Source organism: Anomaloglossus baeobatrachus, unplaced genomic scaffold (assembly GCF_048569485.1).
Source record: "Anomaloglossus baeobatrachus isolate aAnoBae1 unplaced genomic scaffold, aAnoBae1.hap1 Scaffold_3325, whole genome shotgun sequence".
Lineage (NCBI taxonomy): Eukaryota > Metazoa > Chordata > Amphibia > Anura > Aromobatidae > Anomaloglossus > Anomaloglossus baeobatrachus.
This window is the reverse complement of record NW_027442705.1, coordinates 44,152-67,697: the sequence shown is the minus strand read 5'-3', so window position 1 is coordinate 67,697 and position 23,546 is coordinate 44,152. Positions and strand designations below refer to the sequence as shown.

Sequence of the window (23,546 nt, the reverse complement as noted above, 5' to 3'; positions counted from 1 at the left end):
AAGGAACAGTAATCCACAACAAACATAAATATGTGAAGAAGCCGCTCGTGAGCACCTGTGCTAAGGGAAAAAAAGACCCGATCGGTAGCAAACCACAGCGACCATCCTTATTTGTCCCCCAGACCGTGAAGGAACGGTCCCCAGATAACGCACCAAAAAATAGCAGTATCTCGGGGCACCCATATTATTGAAACCTGTCTGCCCGGACCAAACATATAAAAAAATAATAATAAAAAAACTATATAATAAATATCCATACACACATATACAAGGGGTAAGCCTGGTGACCCGATAAAACCGTAACACAAAATTACATATTATAGCGATAAAACCAGCATAAAATAGCATAAAAAAGCATAAAAATGTACACCATAAACATATTAAATATATCAATGAAACAAATCGGTGACCTCATTAAGGCCATGGGGTTTTAAAGTATTAAGTTTGTATATCCAGTAAGTTTCTTTTTTATTTAGGGTCTCCATCCTATTCGTAACTGACACTGGTACATGCTCAATCGGGGTCACTTTCAAGGCAATTTTCTTATCATGACAAATGGTGGTATGTCGGGACAAACCATGGAGCATATATCCTATTCTAATGTTATGTCTATGAGAATTAATACGGTTATGGAGGGCTTGAATCGTCCTCCCTACATACCGTTTGTCACAGTCACATTCAATCAGGTATATGACATAGTCTGATTGACATGTAAGATGTCCTCGTATACCAAACTCAATACTTCCAGGATCACATCCAAAACTAACCCGCCCATGCTGGATCGACCTGCAGCACAGGCAGTTTTTGGTCATACATTTATATGATCCCATGGGTTTGTTTGTCCCTACACAACTCGGGGGACCCCTTAACCTACTAGGGGCCAGCTGGTTTTTAACCGTCATGGCCCTGCGAAAAGTCACCCCCGGTCGGGAGGGCAGCACTCCCTTAAGGTAGGGGTCATTACATATTATTGGCCAGTGTTTCCTTAGGATCCCCTTAATGGCCTCTCCATCACAGCTAAAAGTGGTTAAAAAATTGGATGAAAAACTCCCATTAGTGGGGGTGGACACCATTCTACCAGATTCATTGTTGTCAGCAATAGGGCTCAAATTCCGCCCCTGACATCTAGCATCTTGATATGCCTTTTTTACTATTGTGAGCGGATACTTTTTCTCCAAAAATCTCTCTCTTAAAATCTTCGCCTGGTCATTAAAATCATTGTCAAGCGTACAATTCCTTCGTATCCTTTGATATTGATTTTTGGGGACATTACGTAACCACTTATCATAGTGGTTACTATTAAAATTGATGTACCCGTTGCTATCGACGTTTTTAAAAAAGGTTTTTGTGAGGAGAGCTCCTTCTGCGTGTGAGATGGTGAGATCCAAAAAATTAATAGAGGTCTTCCCCACAGTGGGGGCAAATTTCAAGCCCCAACAATTATTTTCTATCCCTTCCAGGAAACTTAAATAATTATTTTCAGTGTTGTCCCAAATGATGAATAAATCATCTATATACCTTTTATAGACAACTACATGTTTATACAAACTCGAGGAGTATATATGCTGTATCTCAAAAAGTCCCATTACCAGATTTGCAAAGGTTGGTGCTGCCTTAGAACCCATAGCAACGCCACAGCGCTGATGTCAGACAAACATGTAGTTGTCTATAAAAGGTATATAGATGATTTATTCATCATTTGGGACAACACTGAAAATAATTATTTAAGTTTCCTGGAAGGGATAGAAAATAATTGTTGGGGCTTGAAATTTGCCCCCACTGTGGGGAAGACCTCTATTAATTTTTTGGATCTCACCATCTCACACGCAGAAGGAGCTCTCCTCACAAAAACCTTTTTTAAAAAAGTCGATAGCAACGGGTACATCAATTTTAATAGTAACCACTATGATAAGTGGTTACGTAATGTCCCCAAAAATCAATATCAAAGGATACGAAGGAATTGTACGCTTGACAATGATTTTAATGACCAGGCGAAGATTTTAAGAGAGAGATTTTTGGAGAAAAAGTATCCGCTCACAATAGTAAAAAAGGCATATCAAGATGCTAGATGTCAGGGGCGGAATTTGAGCCCTATTGCTGACAACAATGAATCTGGTAGAATGGTGTCCACCCCCACTAATGGGAGTTTTTCATCCAATTTTTTAACCACTTTTAGCTGTGATGGAGAGGCCATTAAGGGGATCCTAAGGAAACACTGGCCAATAATATGTAATGACCCCTACCTTAAGGGAGTGCTGCCCTCCCGACCGGGGGTGACTTTTCGCAGGGCCATGACGGTTAAAAACCAGCTGGCCCCTAGTAGGTTAAGGGGTCCCCCGAGTTGTGTAGGGACAAACAAACCCATGGGATCATATAAATGTATGACCAAAAACTGCCTGTGCTGCAGGTCGATCCAGCATGGGCGGGTTAGTTTTGGATGTGATCCTGGAAGTATTGAGTTTGGTATACGAGGACATCTTACATGTCAATCAGACTATGTCATATACCTGATTGAATGTGACTGTGACAAACGGTATGTAGGGAGGACGATTCAAGCCCTCCATAACCGTATTAATTCTCATAGACATAACATTAGAATAGGATATATGCTCCATGGTTTGTCCCGACATACCACCATTTGTCATGATAAGAAAATTGCCTTGAAAGTGACCCCGATTGAGCATGTACCAGTGTCAGTTACGAATAGGATGGAGACCCTAAATAAAAAAGAAACTTACTGGATATACAAACTTAATACTTTAAAACCCCATGGCCTTAATGAGGTCACCGATTTGTTTCATTGATATATTTAATATTTTTATGGTGTACATTTTTATGCTTTTTTATGCTATTTTATGCTGGTTTTATCGCTATAATATGTAATTTTGTGTTACGGTTTTATCGGGTCACCAGGCTTACCCCTTGTATATGTGTGTATGGATATTTATTATATAGTTTTTTTATTATTATTTTTTTATATGTTTGGTCCGGGCAGACAGGTTTCAATAATATGGGTGCCCCGAGATACTGCTATTTTTTGGTGCGTTATCTGGGGACCGTTCCTTCACGGTCTGGGGGACAAATAAGGATGGTCGCTGTGGTTTGCTACCGATCGGGTCTTTTTTTCCCTTAGCACAGGTGCTCACGAGCGGCTTCTTCGCATATTTATGTTTGTTGTGGATTACTGTTCCTTCTGTACTTGTGTACATATGCTATCCCGTATCTGCATTCTAAGGTTTAAATAAGGGTTGTTTAATGCCCTGTTTATTTATTTATTTATTTATTTATATATTTATATATTTGTTTAAGGCTGTGTTAAATTCTATCTGTTTATTTTACACGGATGACTACGATACACGCCGTGCCAGCGGCGGTGTGTGTTTAAATCACTATTGAAAGTGTGGCGGTTACTTCGACCCCACTATGATCTTAGCGCAATCATGAATATTTCACGGTCTTCTCAAAGTCTAAGGTGATACGGGTTCAATAGGTTGGTGCGGTGCCACTAAGACTGATACTGGCCGAGCATGCGTAATGGTGTCGGTTCCCACGCTCTTGCACTCCCGTGAACTTGTGCCGGCTCATTATCTGAACCGGGCTCCGGCGCATGCTCTTTTGCTTTTTTCCCACGGTCTTGTCCTTGGTTGAACTGCGGTCTGAGTTCACAGATCGGAAGCGGTTCTTCAGAATGTTTCAATTCTTTTTTTAGGTGCACAGCACTTGTATTTTTATGGTTTTGGGTGAAAGATGTAGAAACACTGGTGGCGGCAGGTTATAATGCCGTGTCTTTGATATATCTAATGTGGAATACACATATGAGGTCGAGGGTTCTTCCCCCTTCCTTGGGAGATCGCTGACTTGTCCGGTGTATGAGACAAGTATAATATTCACTGGTATATACGTATATATTTCACTCTCACAATCTGTAGGCAAATGGTTTTTACACACTTTCTTTATTGGTCTTTTATTACATATATATATATATTTTTTAATTTTTCTTTTTTTCACAAAAAATAATGTGTGTCCTTTTTATAAAGAAATATATGTTTGTTGTTTATTAATATATGTCAAATATGGATGAATCTTTGTATTCCTTATGTTAAGTGTTTTTAAGACGTCACTGCCTGCAACGTGGCATTCCTTCCCGCTCGTTTTTTTCTTTGAGGGATGTTCCTATGACGTCACGGTGTCTATATATTGTGTACATTGTCTGAACTGGACAGATTGGATGTTGTTTCTTTCTCTGGTGGTCCTGATGAAGGGGGCAGAAGCCCCAGAAACGCGTTGACCTGAATAACAATAAAGTGACACTGATCTGAACATCATCTGGAGTGATCCATTGGCGCGGCATTGAACACCTCTCTCTTGTGCTCTCTGTGAACTGGGGAGCCTGGGAGATCACCTGGATTCCTTACAGAAAATCCAGATGCTGGAAGTGCTTCAACAGAGACGGGCTGCTTTCTCATCCCAACCAGGTCGAACCACCGTCACCCAACATCCTGTGGACACTCAGGGCATCCGTCCCATACAACAGGCTCCTTACCGGGTACCTGAATCAGTTCGAAACACCATGCAGCACGAACTGGAGGAGATGTTATAGCTTGGGGTAATCCAGGCCTCCCATAGCCCTTGGGCCTCCTCTGTGGTGTTAGTACCCAAGAAGGATGGGAGTATTCGATTTTGTGTGGACTATCGGCGACTAAACGACCATACCCTCAGCGATCCTTACCCAATGCCTCGTATTGACGAACTTCTAGACCGACTGGCTGGGTCCCGATATGTCACTATCTTGCATCTCAGTAAGGGATACTGGCAGATCCCTCTAACGGAGGAAGGGAGAGAACGGTCCGCTTTTATAACCCCCTTTGGTCTGTATGAATTTCTAAGCATGCCTTTTGGAATGAAAAATGCCCCGGCCACCTTCCAGAGAATGGTGGACCAGATCCTCCGGGGATGTGGTGACTTTGCTTGTGCCTACTTGGATGATATCGCCGTCTTCAGCCACACATGGGAGGAACATCTGCATCAAGTAGCCGTTATTCTGGACCTGATTCTTGCAGCCGGCCTAACTATTCAACCCGATAAATGCCAATTGGGGATGGGGGAAGTCCAGTACCTAGGGCATAGAGTGGGAGGAGGGAAGTTACGTCCTAAACCTGCCAAAATCCAGGCTATTAGAGACTGGCCTGTACCCCAAACCAAGAAACAAGTTATGGCTATTCTGGGCACTGCCAGTTATTACCGAAAATTTGTTTCTCATTTCAGCACTGTGGCCAAGCCTCTTACCGACCTGACCAAGAAAACCATGCCCCGGCTGCTGATCTGGACTCCAGCCTGTGATGAGGCTTTTAACCGGCTGAAGGACGCTCTGATCTGCGATCCTGTCCTGGCTGCTCCAGACTACAAGCGGAGATTTATTGTGCAAACGGACACCTCTGCTTATGGACTGGGAGCTGTCCTCAGCCAGGTGAATGCAGCTGGGGACGAACACCCCATCGCCTATCTCAGCCGGAAACTGCTGGACCGAGAAGTGGCCTATGCAACTGTTGAAAAAGAATATCGGGCTGTAGTGTGGGCCCTTAAGAAACTAAGGCCGTATCTGTATGGATGAGAATTCACTGTGGTTACTGATCACAATCCCCTCACCTGGCTGAACAGAGTCTCTGGGGACAATGGACGCTTATTACGATGGAGCCTGGCTCTGCAGCCCTATAACTTTACCATACAATATAGAAGAGGCAGCCAACACCAAAATGCAGATGGACTGTCCAGGCAAGAGGAGCCTTGAGTCCTGTCAGCCATGCCTGCGTGTACTTAACCAGCGACCTGTAGAGGTCCCTAGTACGTACACAAGTTGGGAGGGGAAGGAATTGTCATGATGTATTTTACCTTCTCACTGTATTTGCTGTAATACTATGTCAGGATGTGATGTCACTTTCCTTTGGTTGTACTTACTGAACACTTTGAAATGTCTTGGGATGTAAGTAACCATACCTTCCCCCCACCTCCTGTGTCTCTGGGCCCATAATGCAATTATCTCTTGTCCACACAGCCAGGGGAACTTCCCATTGTTTCCTAAGCAGTGGATAACGCCAACTACACAAACCTGTAGACATCTCGGAGCCAACCTTCTAGAATCTTCTAGTGGGCCCAACCATTGCATAGACCCCTACCCTTGAGGGGCGGGCCCACAAGCTCAGACAATACACTCCTGTTTCTAAGTGCAGTTGGGAGCTAAGTTTTGAAGAGGAAGGGAGCGAGATCTGATTCTGCGGACAGATCTCGCCGTCCAGTGGATTGTGTGGGATTTCTGGGACTCTGAAAAGGACTATTACATCGTGATCTGGCACTTTGGATTATCGGGAGGTGCCCCCGAATCTGTTTTATTTGGACTTGTCGTGTGCTGTTCCTGTATTCCTGTTAGTAAACCTGTTGGATCATCCTCGGCCTGTTGTCTCTCCTTGCTCTGCTGTACACCCCATCACAGGCAGTCACTGTGATCACTCAGCGTTTGGCCACTTGTGTGAAGGTGAACTGGTAATTAGGCTAGACGTATGGGTCAAATTGTTGGTAAAATCAAGAGAAATTAACCATTGTCTCTTCGTGGACTGATCGGAGCCCTATTGTCTATAAATGTGTATTGTCTCCGCTCTTGTAACTACATAATTAAGAGGAAAACCACAACCAAACCAAAGTCACCGGATACTGAGGACGAAGGCGACGGGCGGTCACCGGATACTGAGGACGAAGGCGACGGGCGGTCACCGGATACTGAGGACGAAGGCAACGGGTGGTCACCAGATACTGAGGACGAAGGCGATAGGCGGTCACCGGATACTGATGATGGAGGAGTCGGGCGGTCACCAAATACTTTTGGTGTTTTGTAAATTGCTACAAATAATCTATTAACCCTTCTGTGTCTGCAGCATTTTTTACACCGGCCTAGAACTTTTGCACAGTGCTGTATATGGGGGTCTCTCATCCGCTGTGACATTATGGGATGGTCCCGCTGGATCATCTTTGCTGCGGTGTTGTCTCACCTTCGTATCTTGGGGGGCGGCGGAGACACCGGCCTTTCACCAGGAAACCAATGAGGAAGATTCCCACTATTCCTCCAATGATGAGAGAGACGATCAGGACGTTCGGTGGAGACGCCGCCTCTAGTTTAACTTCCATCTTATCTGAGGGGACAAGCAGAATTGGAGGTTACAGTGCTTTGAGAAATTATTTACACCCCGTGAACTTTTCCATATTGTTTCACATTATACCTACAAACTTATATGTATTTTACTGGGATCTTCTGTGACACCGACACGGAGTACAAGAATCTATGTAATGTAAAGGGAATGAACCGGGTTTTCTAAATATTTTATACATATAAATCTGAAAATTGTGTCATGCATTTGTATTCAGCCCCTGTAGTCTGATCCTTTAAATACAAGCCTGAGTGACAGTCGCCCCAGAAGTCACAATCAGTACATTGCCTCCTCCTGGGTGAGGTTTGTGTGAGAACATCACGGATCAAACAGCAGCATGAAAACCAAGGAACACACTAGACAGGTCAGGGATCAAACGGTATCATGAAAGCCAAGGAACTCACCAGACAGGTCAGGAATTAAACAGCAGCATGAAAACCAAGGAACTCACCAGACAGGTCAGGGATAAATAGAAGGTGTAACAGTGTGTCCCCCCAGCCTGCACAATAATGTAATCAAGCCTCCAGCACTATTGTAACAGCGTGTCCCTCCCTAGCCTATGTGTTTGGACTTTAATGTAATCAGGCCTAGGTCAACATCTAGTGGGCGACTGTGTCTTTGTTCTTCTCCGCATGGGACTCATCCAACACAAGCCTGTAGTTCTGGAAACTTCTCCATATAAAGCCACATACTCAAAAGTGGGTGTAAACCCTTTCCCATCCAGAGGGTGGATCTAAGGAGAAGTAGAAGAATCAGGCACATGTTTTGAGTTAGTTGATGCTGTGTCTGGTGAAGGGCTGGGATCTGTAGCTGCGGCTAGGTCCTGGTGACCATGTATGGACTATTGAACAGTGAAGATCGGCTGTCACGTGGGATTGTGTGGTCTCGGCCTCTCTGCTGGATTTAAGGAACTTATCTAAGGACTGTGGTTGCATTTTCCTTGGCGTCGGATTGCTGGGTATCGCCCCCGGATCTGTTTCTTTTGTGTGGACTCTAAAGAACCATTTGGATATTGGATGTTCTATGCTCCCTGCCTCAATAAATCTCGTTGGATTGTTCCTCGGCCTGGTGACCCTGTCTGCTCTGTCGCATACCCAGTCACAAACTGGTTGGCAGCGGAGGGATCAGAGCAGAAGGAACGGAGGACAATGACCCATCAACATCTGGAACCAGTACCTCAGAGTACAAAAACTGGACTGTGGTGAGCCTACAAACAAAGGTCTGTGAATTTGGAGTCTGCTACAAAGGACTCTCCAAGGAGCAACTAATTGAGGCATTGGAACACGCTTGCCTGCAAGATGGCACTGAGTAAGTATTTCCACACCAAGGGGAGGAAAGACGGGAGCTGGAGGTAAATACCCAAAAAAGTCAGTGGGTTGTGTGGTATGAGAAGGAGATGGCACTGCTTGGAGATGAGGTCACCATAGAAGATAAGAGGGAGGCTATTCGCGGAGCTAAGGAGAGGGCATTGCTGGAGAGGAGGCTCACTGTGGAGGCAGCTAGAGCCTCCAGGCAGACTGTACCCACAAGACCAACTATGAGGGAATTCTTCAGAGTGTCCCGCAAGGACTTTAAACCATTTAATAAGGCTGTAGGTGACATTGAGGGCTTCTTCCAGGACTTTGAGCATCAATGCCGATTAATGGAAGTCCCAGAAAGGGAGCGAGTCAGACACCTGGTTGGGCTCTTAGAGGGTGGAGCTGCTGAAGCTTATAGAGCAGTGTTTCTCAACTCCAGTCCTCAAGACCCACCAACAGATCATGTTTTCAGGTTTTCCTCAATGTTAGACAGGGAATAATTCCATCACCTATGCAACATTAAGGAAATCCTGAAAACCTGATTGAGGAAAACCTGAAAACATGATCTGTTGGTGGGTCTTGAGGACTGGAGTTGAGAAACACTGTTATAGAGCTATAGACCCTCGGTGGAACTGCGATAATGAAACCATTAAAGAAACCATATTGGAACATTATGCCGTGACCTCAGATACATACAGGACTCAGTTCCGTACTTTAGATTGTGATGGGGAAGAGTCTTTCAAAATGTATGCCCACAGACTCAAACAAGTATGTCATCGCTGGCTGGAGGGAGAGGGGGCCTTAACTTGGGAGACCTTCTTCCAGGTCATCCTAAAAGAACAGTTCTATGCCAAGTGCCCTACTGAGATCCGGGAATGGGTGCATGAGAGGAGACAGTAGAACAAGCTGCAGCTCTAGCTGATGAGGTACTCACTATCAAGCCTCAGTGGAAGAAGTTGTTAGCGGATGGAGAAAAAATGACCAGCACCTCAACACCAGAGGTTCCTTGTTCTTCAGTGCCCAATGTTCCTCGACCTCCTAGGTCACCACCTCATGTGGATGCCCATGTGAATGTGCCTCCAGTTGCTCCTACCACATTTTCTGGAATGCGACGAGGAAAGAAAGTAGAAGAGCGAAGATGTTATAGCTGTGGGCATCCCAGGCATCTGCAGGCCACATGCCCATCTATCCAGTGGAGTCATCCTCCAAATCGACAACCACCTACAGCACCTGCATATCCATATCAGTCACCAAGTTTTCCTACCTACTTCTCTAGAATGCAAACTGGAAGGAGTGAGATGCAGCGCAGATGTTATCGATGTGGGCAGCCTGGCCATCTACAAGACACTTGCCCGGCTGGTCAGCTGAGGAATGACCCTGCACCAAATGGACCTGTTATCTATCTACAGCCAAGTACAATGAGGGACGATTTCTCACCCCTTCAAGTTGACTTGCCTAATGACTCAGACACTCATGTTCGACCACTAGGGGTTTATGGGGTGCGGGCCACAGCCCCGAGTTCTTCTTATCACCCAAGAAAGCACTTACAGGAGGTTGTGCTGGATGGACAGAGAGTTCTTGGTTTTTGTGACTCTGGGGCATTTCTCAGAATAGCTGATCCCCAAGTGGTACGGCCAGAGGCAATACATAATGGACCAGGGTTTACCATTGAATTGGCTGGAGGACAAAGGAGAAATATCCCAAAAGCAAGTGTAGAACTGGACTTTGGCTTTGGGGGTCAAGCAATGTGTGGTTGGGGTCATTCTCCTAGGCAATGATGTGGGAGATATACAATGCCGATTTGTGGGTGCAGGAAGCAGAGTTTAAGTAAAGGAGGATACAAACTGGAGCCCAACCCTTCAACCCTACACCTCCACCATACACTAAAGAAGATGGAGCCAACACAAAATGCCGATGAATTGTCCAGACAGGAGGAGCCCTGAGTCAGGTCAGCCATGTTTACGTGTACTTGACAAGTGACCTGTTGAGGTCACTAGTCTGTAGTCCGTACACAACATGAGGGGGGAAGGGGTTGTAACAGTGTGTCCCCCCCAGCCTGCACCATAATGTAATCAAACCTCCAGCACTATTGTAACAGCGTGTCCCTCCCTGGCCTATGTGTCTGGACTTTAATGTTATCAGGCCTAGGTCAACATCTAGTGGGCGACTGTGTCTTTGTTCTTCTCTGAAAGGGACTCATCCAATACAAGTCTGTAGTTCTGGAAACTTCTCCATATAAAGCCACATACTCAAAAGTGGGTGTAAACCCTTTCCCATCCAGGGGGTGGATCTAAGGAGAAGTGGAAGATTCAGCCACATTATTTGAGTTAGTTGATGCTGTGTCTGGTGAAGGGCGAGGATCTGTAGCTGAGGCCAGGTCCTCGTGCCCATGTATGGACTATTGAACAGTGAAGATCGGCTGGCATGGAGGATTGTGTGGTCTCGGCCACGCTGCTGGATTTAAGAAACTCATCTAAGGACTTTTTTTCATTTTCCTTGGTGTCAGATTGCTGGGTGTCGCCCCCGGATCTGTTTCCTTTGTGTGGACTCATTGTGGACTCTAAAGAACCATTTTGATATTGGATATTCTATGCTCCCTGCCTCAATAAATCTCGTTGGATTGTTCCTTGGCCTGGTGACCCTGCCTGCTCTGTCGCATACCCCGTTGCAGGAGGAAAGCAGGGTTAGGTTATAGTAAATAGCCCAAACTCTGAACATCTAATGAATCATTGATCAATCCATCATCCAACAATGGAATGAGGATGGCACAACTGCAGACCTACAAGACATGGCCATCCACAGAGACTGACATCCCAAGAAGGAGAGCACTAAGGAGAAAAGCCACTAGGAGATCCAAGGTCAATGGAGGAGCCGGAGAGATCACAGGTCAGTGGGAGAATCTGTGCTTAGGACAACTATTAGTCATAGGCTTCACAAAACTGGAGCGAGCAGTGGAAGAATGGGCTCTGGTCAGAGGAGACAAAAGGAGAACTGGGCTAAAGGTAAAATGCTAACCCTGCACATCACCCTGAGAAGACCATCACACATGGTGGAGGCTGCATCCTGCTGTGGGGAGGCTTTTCTCCAGCAGGGGCAGGGAAGCTGGTCAGAAGTGATGGGAAGATGGAGGTAAATACAGGACAATCCTGGAGGACAACCTGAGAGGCTGCAGAAGACCTGAGACAGACGCGTAGGTTCACCTTCCAGCAGGACAACGACCCTCATCATCCTGCAGAGCTACCATGGAGGGTTCAGATCAGCATATTCCTGTGTGAGCGGCCGAGTCACAGTCCAGACCCAAATCCACCGAGATCACAGACATCTTCATCCAATCTCACTGAGCGAGAGAAGAGGAAAATGTCACCGCTAGATGTGCAAAGCTGGAGAGACCCCAAAAGAGGAAGAGAGGTGGTCCTACAAAGTACTGACTCCAGGGGCTGAATACTAATAAAAGACAGAGAAAGGTGGTCCTACAAAGTACTGACTCCAAGGGTTGAATACAAATGCAAGAAGGAAAGGTGGTTCTACAAAGTACTGACTCCGGGGCTGAATACTAATGCACCTCACAATTCTCAGCTTTATAGGTATAAAACCTTTAGACCCCAGGCCTCTTTCCGTTACACGTCACAGATTCTTGGACTCAGCGCTGGAATCACAGAAAATCGCAATAACATGCATGTACGTTTGTTGTTGTAACATGAAAATATCTGGAAAAGGTCACGGTTGTGAATACTTTTTCAAGGCCCTGTATACATATCATATATATGAGGTTGACTGGGGAAAATAAGTATTTGATCCTCTGCTGATTTTGCACAGAATGGAGAGACCTGTGATATTTATCGTAGGAAACTTCACCTGTGACAGAATAAAAAATCCAGAGAATCCCATCGTATGATTTATAAATAATCTGCATTTATTAGATGAAATAAGTATTTGATCCCCGACTGACCAGCGAGAATTCTGCTCTCACAGACCTGGTACTTTATCATCTCCTACTCTGCACTCATTACCTGGATAAATGACACCTGTCCACACTCATCAATCACACTCCAACCCCTCCACCATGGCCAAGACCAAAGAGCTGTCTAAGGACACCAGAGACCACATTGTAGACCTGCACGAGGCTGGGAAGGGCTACAGGACAATAGGCAAGCAGCTTGGTGAGAAGGCAACAACTGTTAGAAAATGATGACTGTCAATGTTGGGCTGAGTTCACATGTCCTGTAGTCATCAATTAGAACGATTGTGTGATAACACAGCATTTAGCCTCTTATATGAAGGTAAACTATTCTTAATTAGGCCAGACATATGGGTCCTATTGTTTGTTAAATCAAGAGAAGTTAGCCATTGTCTCTGCTGCAGCACACGAGATGAGGAGATGAACAATTGTATTTTTTTTATAATGCTTGTGTCTTTATTAATGTGAAACAGAATTGAGAAAAAAGAAGACAAAAACGTTCATAAAGAAAAATAGTCCGACGTTTCGGCTCAAGTTGTAGACTTCATCAGGGGCATAGACACAAGAAAAGTGAACGCTCACTGTAGATGAATAAAATGAGAAAACGTGATAATGATCAACTGCGTCTTATGTACCACGGTATAGGCCTCTCAGGTCAAATATATGCTGGTCTGTCTCGCCAATACTCGAGATGGCCTGAACTGTATATAGTATATACTGGAACTCTATACAGCTGGAGTCTTCTATCGCATACTTATTTAGGTGGGAGCCAGTTTGACAAATATTAATGTCTTACTTAGAGATGAGTGAACCGGTCGTGGTTCGGCTCGAGGTCGGTTCGCCGAACGGGCGTCTCGTTCAAGTTCGGTTCAGCGAACGTTCGACGAACCGAACTCGAACCGCATAGGAAACAATGGCAGGCAATCACAAACACATAAAAACACCTAGAAAACACCCTCAAAGGTGTCCAAAAGGTGACAAACAACTCACAACACAACACAAACACATGGGAAAGTGACAAGGACAAATACTCATGCGAAAACAAAAGAGCAGGACAAGGAAAAAGAGGAGGAGACACAGATATAGGCATGGCACGCCCTTCTAAAATCATGTAAAACACCGCAAGGTGACTGCAAGCGGAGTCTCCCTTTTTTCCAAAAATTGGGCCCCACACACACCCACCCATTCAGTGGCAGCACTTGTGCCCTAGTTGTGCACTTCACAGGTAGATTTGCATCAAGCACATTCAAAAATACGCCATTCTTATCCGTCCCCAGGATGACACCGGGGTAGGTAGATAAAGTCTTTCCTGATCCCAGCTCTGTTCATCTTGGATCATTTTTAAAAACACAGCAAGCAAGGGTTACTCCAAGCGGAGTCTCCCTTTTTTTCCAAAAATTGTGCCCCACACACACCCACCCCTTCAGTGGCAGCAGTTGTGCCCTAGTTGTACACTTCACAGCTAGATTTGCATCAAGCACATTCCAAATCCACAAGCATTTACTCTCCCCAGGATGACACAGGGGTAGTAAATTCCTTCTGGATCCATGACTTGTTCATTTTGATGAACGTCAGTCTGTCCACATTGTCACTGGACAGACGCGTGCGCTTATCTGTCAGCACACACCCAGCAGCACTGAAGACACGTTCAGAGACAACGCTGGCTGCTGGACACGACAAGATCTCCAAGGCGTAACTGGAGAGCTCTGGCCATTTTTCAAGATTTGAAGCCCAAAATGAGCAAGGCTCCAGTTGCACAGTCATGGCATCGATGTTCATTTGGAGATACTCCTGTATCATCCTCTCCAGCCGTTGAGTATGTGTCAGACTTGTTGTCTCTGGTGGCCTTGCAAAGGACGGTCTAAAAAAATTATGAAAAGATTCCATAAAATTGCTGTTGCCAGCACCAGATACGGTGCTACTGGTACGGGTAGACTGTTGAAGATGACGAGACCGTCCCATGTTTGTCAAGTTACAACTGGGAGATTCACTCCCTGCACCTGCACGGTTGTTTGGTGGAAAAGCCGAGCTAAGATTGAGTAACAGCTTCTGCTGATACTCCTGCATACGTGCGTCCCTTTCTATGGCTTCTGCTGATACTCCTGCATACGTGCGTCCCTTTCTATGGCTTCTGCTGATACTCCTGCATACGTGCGTCCCTTTCTATGGCTTCTGCTGATACTCCTGCATACGTGCGTCCCTTTCTATGGCTTCTGCTGATACTCCTGCATACGTGCGTCCCTTTCTATGGCTTCTGCTGATACTCCTGCCAATGGATCCAGGATGACTCCCTGCCGTCACCCTGTAGCTGGGGCTGCTATCTCATTAGCAAGGCTATGGAAGTAGCCAGACAGAACGACTCCAGTAAAAAATGGTTCATATCTCGCAAGCCATATTTCCGATAAATATGGCAACCATAGAAATGGTGTCTCCGCATGTGGACGATGCTGGCACACCCTTTTTATGGAAGTAGGACATTGGGAAACACACCAAACGTGATATCAGCCATATGGGAACTCGTAGACAGGTCATGAGTCCCCTCGTTCTGTAGCTAAATTCATAACTGTCACAATGAGAGCGTTGACGTCCGTCTACGACGCTCCCAGGCACAGTTATGGCCAAAATCCCCTTTTCTGGATAATTCTGATCCATGCAGGGGGAGTGGCAGTGCTTCCCCGTGAGGTCACTAAGGTAGGAGGAGACCTGGATTTGCCCAGGTTGATAACCCTACTTCGGCCATTTTCCAGGGTTCTTCTCGCTGGGGGCACGTGTAGGAAACATCTGTGGGAGTTCCTGGAAACCTGGTCTACAGCGCCCCCCTGTGGCCAGACGCAACAAGGTAACTGATTGAACTGTGTATGCCTGTTTGTAACCCATGCTTTATCTGTAACTGTACTCTGACATATGTATATTCTGTAGATTCCCTATTGTATATATCGTAGTTCTAGTGTGCTTTAAGCTGATTAAATTATATAATTAATCTTGGGCTGTTCTGTTATCTCGATCTCGAATCCCACGTCTGTGTGTTCGGCTAATAGTTACCGTAAATCGGTTGGTGGCAGCGAGTTGTGCCAAGGATTATTGTGGGGAGGCCAGTGAGATTCGGGAAGATATTATATATTCCGCCCGCGGAGGTCGGGGGAATATATACCCTCCTCTCACCGGGGACCCTTCAATAATCGGCATAAGTAGTATAGCGGCCTCCTTGCTTATTGTCGGGCAATTCCATAATTGGCCTGACTATAAGAGGGGCGCTAGAGAGCGCGTCACGTGCTCTGTCTGTCGGTCGGGAGGTATAAAGGAGGGGTGACCCCCCCCCTTGCTACCCCCCGATTGTGACGTACTGGTAGCCAGCGCGGGGGATTTCTGAGTGACCCCCCCGGTGGTTCGTGACATATTGGTGGCAAGCGGTGGGATCGAGATAATAGTGTGTGTGAGTGTGAGACCCATACTCCCAGACACTAAAGACTGCCTGCAGCAGCTGTGGCTGCTGGGGTCTTCAGACTAGCTCAACACTAGAGTGTCAGAGTGCAGATACTGTAAGGTGTGTGGAGGCATCAGGTGTCAGTTCTGTGTCAGTGACCAAAAGTCTGCAAGAATGGCTGATAGCACCAGGAGCAAAGCCAAAGGAATGGCCGATGCTCAGGCCAGAGACGATGAGGAGGTTGTCCACGAGCCCTCCAGGAGCCCGACGCCAGAGAACAGCTCTGCAGAGGACATCGCACAACCTGGGACTGCTGGACAAGATGAGGAGGAGCTCGCCCAAGGTTCCTCAACGAGCCAGATGCCAGCCCTCCGCTCTGCAATGGACAGTGAAGCACCAGGCTCCGCAGCGGGCCGCAGATCACCACGTGCCATTCCACCGAGCCTGGGAGGCTCGGATAGCCTTCTTCAAATGGCTATGGCCCTTCTCCAGGCTGGAGACCGGGATACCTACGAGATACTCATGGCAGAGCGCAGGGCAGAGCGGCAGGCAGCGCGTGAAGAGCGCCAGGCAGAGCGTGACTACCAGCTGCAGCTAGCTCAGCTCCGGCCCTCATCAGCCACACGTGACCTTCAAGACACCAAACTTCCAAAGGTCCGTGTTGAGGACTTCCCAGTGCTGGAGAAGGATGGAGACTTGGACTCTTTCTTGACTGCTTTTGAGCGGACTTGCTTGCAGCACCATCTGAACAAGGACCAGTGGGCCAAATACCTGACCCCCCGTTTAAGGGGTAAGGCCCTGGATATCCTTGGGGACTTGCCTGCTGAGGCAGATCAGGGCTACGACACCATCAAGCGGGCCCTGATCCAACAGTACAACCTCACCCCGGAGTCCTACCGCAAGAAGTTCCGGAGCCTACAGAAGGGACCAAAGGACTCCTGGGCTGACCACCGGCGGGCACTTGCCCGAGCTGCCGACCACTGGACCCAAGGCCTGCAGCTTTCCACCGGACCGGAGATCCTGGACTTGTTCATCACGGAGCAACTCTTGTGGAACTGCCCTGAGGATCTCCGCCAGTTCATCCGAGACCAGAAGCCAAAGGGATCCACGGCTACAGCTGCCCTTGCCGATGACTACACCAACAACCGGGCCCCTGAGGCCAGGGGAGCGGCCACCAGCAGCACCTGGAGAGGGGGTAAGATGAATTCTGCGACTGCCCCACCTGCCCCTAGACTGCAGGGGGTGTCCCCCTCAACTCCCCTCTCCAGGCCCGTGGCGGAACCAAGACGGTGCCACCAGTGCAACCTACCTGGACACTTCAAGGCCATGTGCCCTCAGCGTCCCAAGGCCCCGGCTCCGTCCCCGTCCCAAGGGCCGCCCAAGGTGTATTGTGTGGGTGGGGGTGGTGGTAGGTCCCTGGACAGCTTCCAACCTGTCACCGTCGGCCAGTCTGTGACCATAGGACTGCGAGACAGCGCCTCGGAAGTGACTCTGGTGCGGCCTGAGATGGTGTCCCCCCAAGACTTGATCCCTGGAAAAACCCTCGCTGTCTCCGGGATTGGAGGCATTGACCCGGCGCTGCCTGTTGCTGACATTTATGTGGACTGGGGCGCAGGGCGAGGGGTGAGGGAGGTGGGGGTAACTGATCGGATCCCTGCAAACGTGCTACTTGGGACAGATTTGGGGCAAATAACCTCCCAGTTTGGCCCCGCCCCAAAGGCTGAACCTTCAGCCAGTGCTGACGTGCCTCCGGACAATGTTAATGTGTTATCTATGAATGATGTAAGGGAGGAGGGAGTGAACTCTGATATTTCTGCTTGCACAGACACCATAGACACACACGCAGCTGCAGCTGTGACAGGGGAGGGGGTCAGAGAAAGGTGTGACAATGCCTCTACAAGTAACCAGCCTGTGAGCTGGGATCTGTTGCCCTCTGCAGGGATAAGCAGAGAGCAGGGTGCTGCAGGGGGAGGACCAGTGTGTGGGGTGGGGGCTACCACAGCAAATGTGGGGTCCCCAGAGATTTCACAGCGGGGTTCTGTTGCTGCAGGAGGGGAACAGGCAGGTGAGATTGGGGCCGGTCCAGGAGCGGAAGTGCTCCCAGGTAAGATCTCGGTGCATGGTTCCCCCACAACCGGGGTGTCAGGAAGCCAGGTAGGTCTGCCTGAACCGGCGACTTGGTCAGGAACGGAGGAGGAGCAGGCACGACCCACGGTCGCAGCGGCTGTGGCCGCTGTCACCCGCAGTGGGAGTGCTGGAAGCCAAGGGGCCTCCTGGAGGTCCGATAGCTCTTCCCCTTCTGACCAAGTGGCAGCCGAGTCAGGTGGAGGCCAGGACACAGGTCCCGGGGTACTGACTGAAGATGTGACAGTCTCGTCGATTCTGGCCACATCTAGTCAGGAGTTTCAGGCAGCGTTAGAAGCTGACGACAGCCTGAAAGCTCTAAAGGAGCAGGCGGCACAGCCTCCCTCGGACTCGGACCCGGAGCGAGTGGTCTGGGACCAAGGACGGCTGTACCGGGCCACGGTCCAGCAGGGTTCACCGGAGGCGTGGCCCAGGGACCGACAGTTGGTGGTACCCTATCCGTTCCGGACGGAGTTGTTGCGGATCGCACATGAGATTCCGATGGCCGGACACCTAGGGATCGCTAAGACCAAGGCCAGGTTAAACCAGCATTTCTACTGGCCAAAAATGGGGGCCGATGTGGCTGCCTACTGCCGTTCGTGTGAAACCTGTCAGAGAGTGGGGAAGGCGGGGCCACGCCCCAAAGCCCCACTGGTATCTCTGCCCATCATCGATGAGCCTTTCAGGAGGGTGGCTGTGGATCTGGTCGGCCCGCTGGCCATCCCCAGCAGCTCCGGGAAACGCTTCATACTGACGGTAGTGGACTATGCCACCCGGTACCCAGAAGCAGTGGCCTTGTCGTCCATTCGGGCTGACAAGGTGGCCACCGCATTGCTGGAGATTTTCTCCCGAGTGGGTTTTCCCCAGGAAATGCTCACCGACCGGGGGACCCAATTCATGTCCCAGCTGATGGAGACCCTCTGTAAGCAAGTCCAGGTGCGACATCTGGTGGCCAGCCCGTACCATCCACAGACTAATGGCCTGTGCGAGCGGTTCAATGGCACCTTAAAGCAGATGCTTAAGATGTTGGTCGACTCCCATGGGCGTGACTGGGAGCGGTATCTCCCACACCTGTTATTTGCTTACCGGGAGGTTCCACAGGCCTCAACAGGATTCTCACCGTTTGAGCTCCTGTACGGGCGACGTGTGCGGGGCCCCCTGGCTCTGGTGAAAGAGGCTTGGGAAGGGGATTTGGCCACCCCTGGAGTGTCGGTTATCGAGTATGTCATGCGCTTCCGGGACAAAATGCAGGCCTTGACGCAACTGGTACACGACAATATGGCTCAAGCCCAGGCTGATCAGAAGCGTTGGTACGACCAGAACGCTTGTGAGAGGACCTACCAAGTGGGTCAAGAGGTGTGGGTACTGGTCCCCGTACCACAGGACAAGCTTCAGGCAGCCTGGGAAGGCCCATACCTCGTGTACCAGCAGCTCAACCCTGTGACGTACCTGGTCACCCTGGACCCTGCCCGTGGAAGGCGGAAGCCCTTCCATGTGAACATGATGAAGGCACATCATGAGCGGGAGGCATGTGCGCTCCCCGTGTGCAACCTGCCCGAGGAGGGAGAAGCGGAAACCCTCTTGGATATGCTAGCCCAGGTTAGGGCAGGCGGATCCATTGAGGATGTGGAGGTTGGCCACCAGCTCTTGGAGGACCAACGGTCCCAGCTGTGGGCCACCCTACACCCCTTCCGGGGGTTGTTTACCAACCAGCCCGGAAGGACTGACTTGGCTGTCCATCACGTGGACACTGGGGATCATCCCCCGATCCGGCGTTCAGCATATCGGGTCTCCCTGGAGGTGCAGCAACACATGCGCCAGGAGATTGACGAGATGCTGGAGCTGGGGGTGATCCAGGCATCCAACAGCGCTTGGGCCTCGCCTGTAGTCCTCGTCCCTAAGAAGGACCGAACCACTCGGTTCTGCGTGGACTACAGGGGGCTCAATGCTGTCACGGTCGCCGATGCGTACCCAATGCCACGCATCGATGACCTGCTCGATCAGTTGGCCGGGGCTCAGTACCTGACCATCATGGACCTGAGCCGGGGATATTGGCAGATCCCCCTGACTCGCAAGGCCAGGGAACGCTCTGCCTTTATTACCCCATTTGGACTGTACGAGTCCACGGTGATGCCATTCGGGATGAGGAATGCCCCTGCCACTTTCCAGCGGATGGTCAACACCCTGCTCAAGGGACTTGAAGGGTACGCGGCCGCGTACCTGGATGACATTGCCGTCTTCAGTCCCACCTGGGAGGACCACCTAGAGCATCTAGCACAGGTGCTCAGGCGGATCCACCGGGCAGGTTTGACCATCAAGCCGGGAAAGTGTCAGCTGGCCATGAGCGAGGTCCAGTACCTCGGTCACCGGGTAGGTGGGGGAACGCTGAAGCCCGAGCCTGAGAAAGTGGAGGCCATCGCATCCTGGCCCACCCCCAGGACCAAGAAGCAGGTGATGTCCTTCTTGGGGACCGCTGGGTACTATAGGAGGTTTGTTCCATGCTATAGTAGCCTAGCAAAGCCCTTGACGGACCTCACCAAGAAGAAGCTGCCCTCTGCAGTCGATTGGACAGTGGACTGCGAGACAGCCTTCCGGGCCCTAAAGGACGCCCTGTCCAGCCCGCCCGTGCTACAGGCAGCCGACTTCACGCGGCCGTTTGTAGTACAGACCGACGCCAGTGACTTCGGCCTCGGTGCGGTGCTCAGCCAGGTGGACTCTGCGAGCCAAGAGCACCCAGTCTTGTACCTGAGCAGGAAGCTGTTACCAAGGGAAGTGGCCTATTCTACAATGGAGAAGGAGTGCCTGGCCATAGTGTGGGCCCTGCAGCGCCTGCAACCCTATCTATACGGGCGCCACTTCATCGTGGAGACGGACCACAATCCCCTCAGCTGGTTGCACACCGTCTCTGGGACGAATGGGCGATTGTTGCGATGGAGCCTTGCGCTCCAGCAATACGACTTCACCATTCGCCACAAAAGGGGCCGTGACCACGGTAACGCAGACGGGCTGTCCCGACAAGGAGAGGTCGCGGACGGGCGCACGGGGGAACACCGGAGGGTGCTGCCCCCTAGCGCCCTCAAAAGGGGGGAGGTGTGAGGTAAAGCCTGGGATATGAAGAGGAATTATGACGAGAAGTCATAATTGCTCTCATCACTCCCTGGCAGTGCCCCCTCCCTTCTTGTTCCAAATGTACAGCATCTGGAAGGTGTCACATTCCACTTACACATCCATGGCCATGTCCTGTGATATGGAAATGAGATGATGTGAGGACAATGGATCCAGGATGACTCCCTGCCGTCACCCTGTAGCTGGGGCTGCTATCTCATTAGCAAGGCTATGGAAGTAGCCAGACAGAACGACTCCAGTAAAAAATGGTTCATATCTCGCAAGCCATATTTCCGATAAATATGGCAACCATAGAAATGGTGTCTCCGCATGTGGACGATGCTGGCACACCCTTTTTATGGAAGTAGGACATTGGGAAACACACCAAACGTGATATCAGCCATATGGGAACTCGTAGACAGGTCATGAGTCCCCTCGTTCTGTAGCTAAATTCATAACTGTCACAATGAGAGCGTTGACGTCCGTCTACGACGCTCCCAGGCACAGTTATGGCCAAAATCCCCTTTTCTGGATAATTCTGATCCATGCAGGGGGAGTGGCAGTGCTTCCCCGTGAGGTCACTAAGGTAGGAGGAGACCTGGATTTGCCCAGGTTGATAACCCTACTTCGGCCATTTTCCAGGGTTCTTCTCGCTGGGGGCACGTGTAGGAAACATCTGTGGGAGTTCCTGGAAACCTGGTCTACAGCGCCCCCCTGTGGCCAGACGCAACAAGGTAACTGATTGAACTGTGTATGCCTGTTTGTAACCCATGCTTTATCTGTAACTGTACTCTGACATATGTATATTCTGTAGATTCCCTATTGTATATATTGTAGTTCTAGTGTGCTTTAAGCTGATTAAATTATATAATTAATCTTGGGCTGTTCTGTTATCTCGATCTCGAATCCCACGTCTGTGTGTTCGGCTAATAGTTACCGTAAATCGGTTGGTGGCAGCGAGTTGTGCCAAGGATTATTGTGGGGAGGCCAGTGAGATTCGGGAAGATATTATATATTCCGCCCGCGGAGGTCGGGGGAATATATACCCTCCTCTCACCGGGGACCCTTCAATAATCGGCATAAGTAGTATAGCGGCCTCCTTGCTTATTGTCGGGCAATTCCATAATTGGCCTGACTATAAGAGGGGCGCTAGAGAGCGCGTCACGTGCTCTGTCTGTCGGTCGGGAGGTATAAAGGAGGGGTGACCCCCCCCCTTGCTACCCCCCGATTGTGACGTACTGGTAGCCAGCGCGGGGGATTTCTGAGTGACCCCCCCGGTGGTTCGTGACACTCCTGCATACGTGCGTCCCTTTCTATGGCTTCTGCTGATACTCCTGCATACGTGCGTCCCTTTCTATGGCTTCTGCTGATACTCCTGCATACGTGCGTCCCTTTCTATGGCTTCTGCTGATACTCCTGCATACGTGCGTCCCTTTCTATGGCTTCTGCTGATACTCCTGTATACGTGCATCCCTTTCTATGGCTTCTGCTGATACTCCTGCATACGTGCGTCCCTTTCTATGGCTTCTGCTGATACTCCTGCATACGTGCGTCCCTTTCTATGGCTTCTGCTGATACTCCTGCACACGTGCGTCCCTTTCTATGGCTTCTGCTGATACTCCTGCATACGTGCGTCCCTTTCTATGGCTTCTGCTGATACTCCTGCACACGTGCGTCCCTTTCTATGGCTTCTGCTGATACTCCTGCATACGTGCGTCCCTTTCTATGGCTTCTGCTGATACTCCTGCATACGTGCGTCCCTTTCTATGGCTTCTGCTGATACTCCTGCATACGTGCGTCCCTTTCTATGGCTTCTGCTGATACTCCTGCATACGTGCGTCCCTTTCTATGGCTTCTGCTGATACTCCTGCATACGTGCGTCCCTTTCTATGGCTTCTGCTGATACTCCTGCATACGTGCGTCCCTTTCTATGGCTTCTGCTGATACTCCTGCATACGTGCGTCCCTTTCTATGGCTTCTGCTGATACTCCTGCATACGTGCGTCCCTTTCTATGGCTTCTGCTGATACTCCTGCATACGTGCGTCCCTTTCTATGGCTTCTGCTGATACTCCTGCATACGTGCGTCCCTTTCTATGGCTTCTGCTGATACTCCTGCATACGTGCGTCCCTTTCTATGGCTTCTGCTGATACTCCTGCATACGTGCGTCCCTTTCTATGGCTTCTGCTGATACTCCTGCATACGTGCGTCCCTTTCTATGGCTTCTGCTGATACTCCTGCATACGTGCGTCCCTTTCTATGGCTGGAATTATGTCACAAAATTTGGACTTGTACCGGGGATCTAATAGTGTGGCAAGCCAGTAGTCATCATCACTTCTAATTTTGACAATACGAGGGTCATGTTGGAGGTAGTGCAGCAAGAAGGCACTCATGTGTCTGGCGCAGCCATGCGGACCAAGTCCACGCTGTGTTTGTGGCATA

The 23,546-nt window shown here is 49.3% G+C and overlaps 1 protein-coding gene across 2 annotated transcripts in view; it reads right to left on the bottom strand.

Moving 5' to 3' along the window:
* Positions 1-23,546, bottom strand: part of LOC142270911 (ICOS ligand-like) — a 74,825-nt gene that overhangs the window by 11,338 nt on the left and 39,941 nt on the right. The window contains exon 5 of one of the 2 annotated variants that reach the window (XM_075332454.1): positions 7,041-7,181. The exons of the other annotated variant lie outside the window; for it this stretch is intronic. Within the exon in view, the coding sequence (XP_075188569.1) occupies positions 7,041-7,181 (141 nt within the window). The remainder of the gene's footprint in view (positions 1-7,040; positions 7,182-23,546) is intronic. 2 annotated transcript variants of the gene reach the window in all.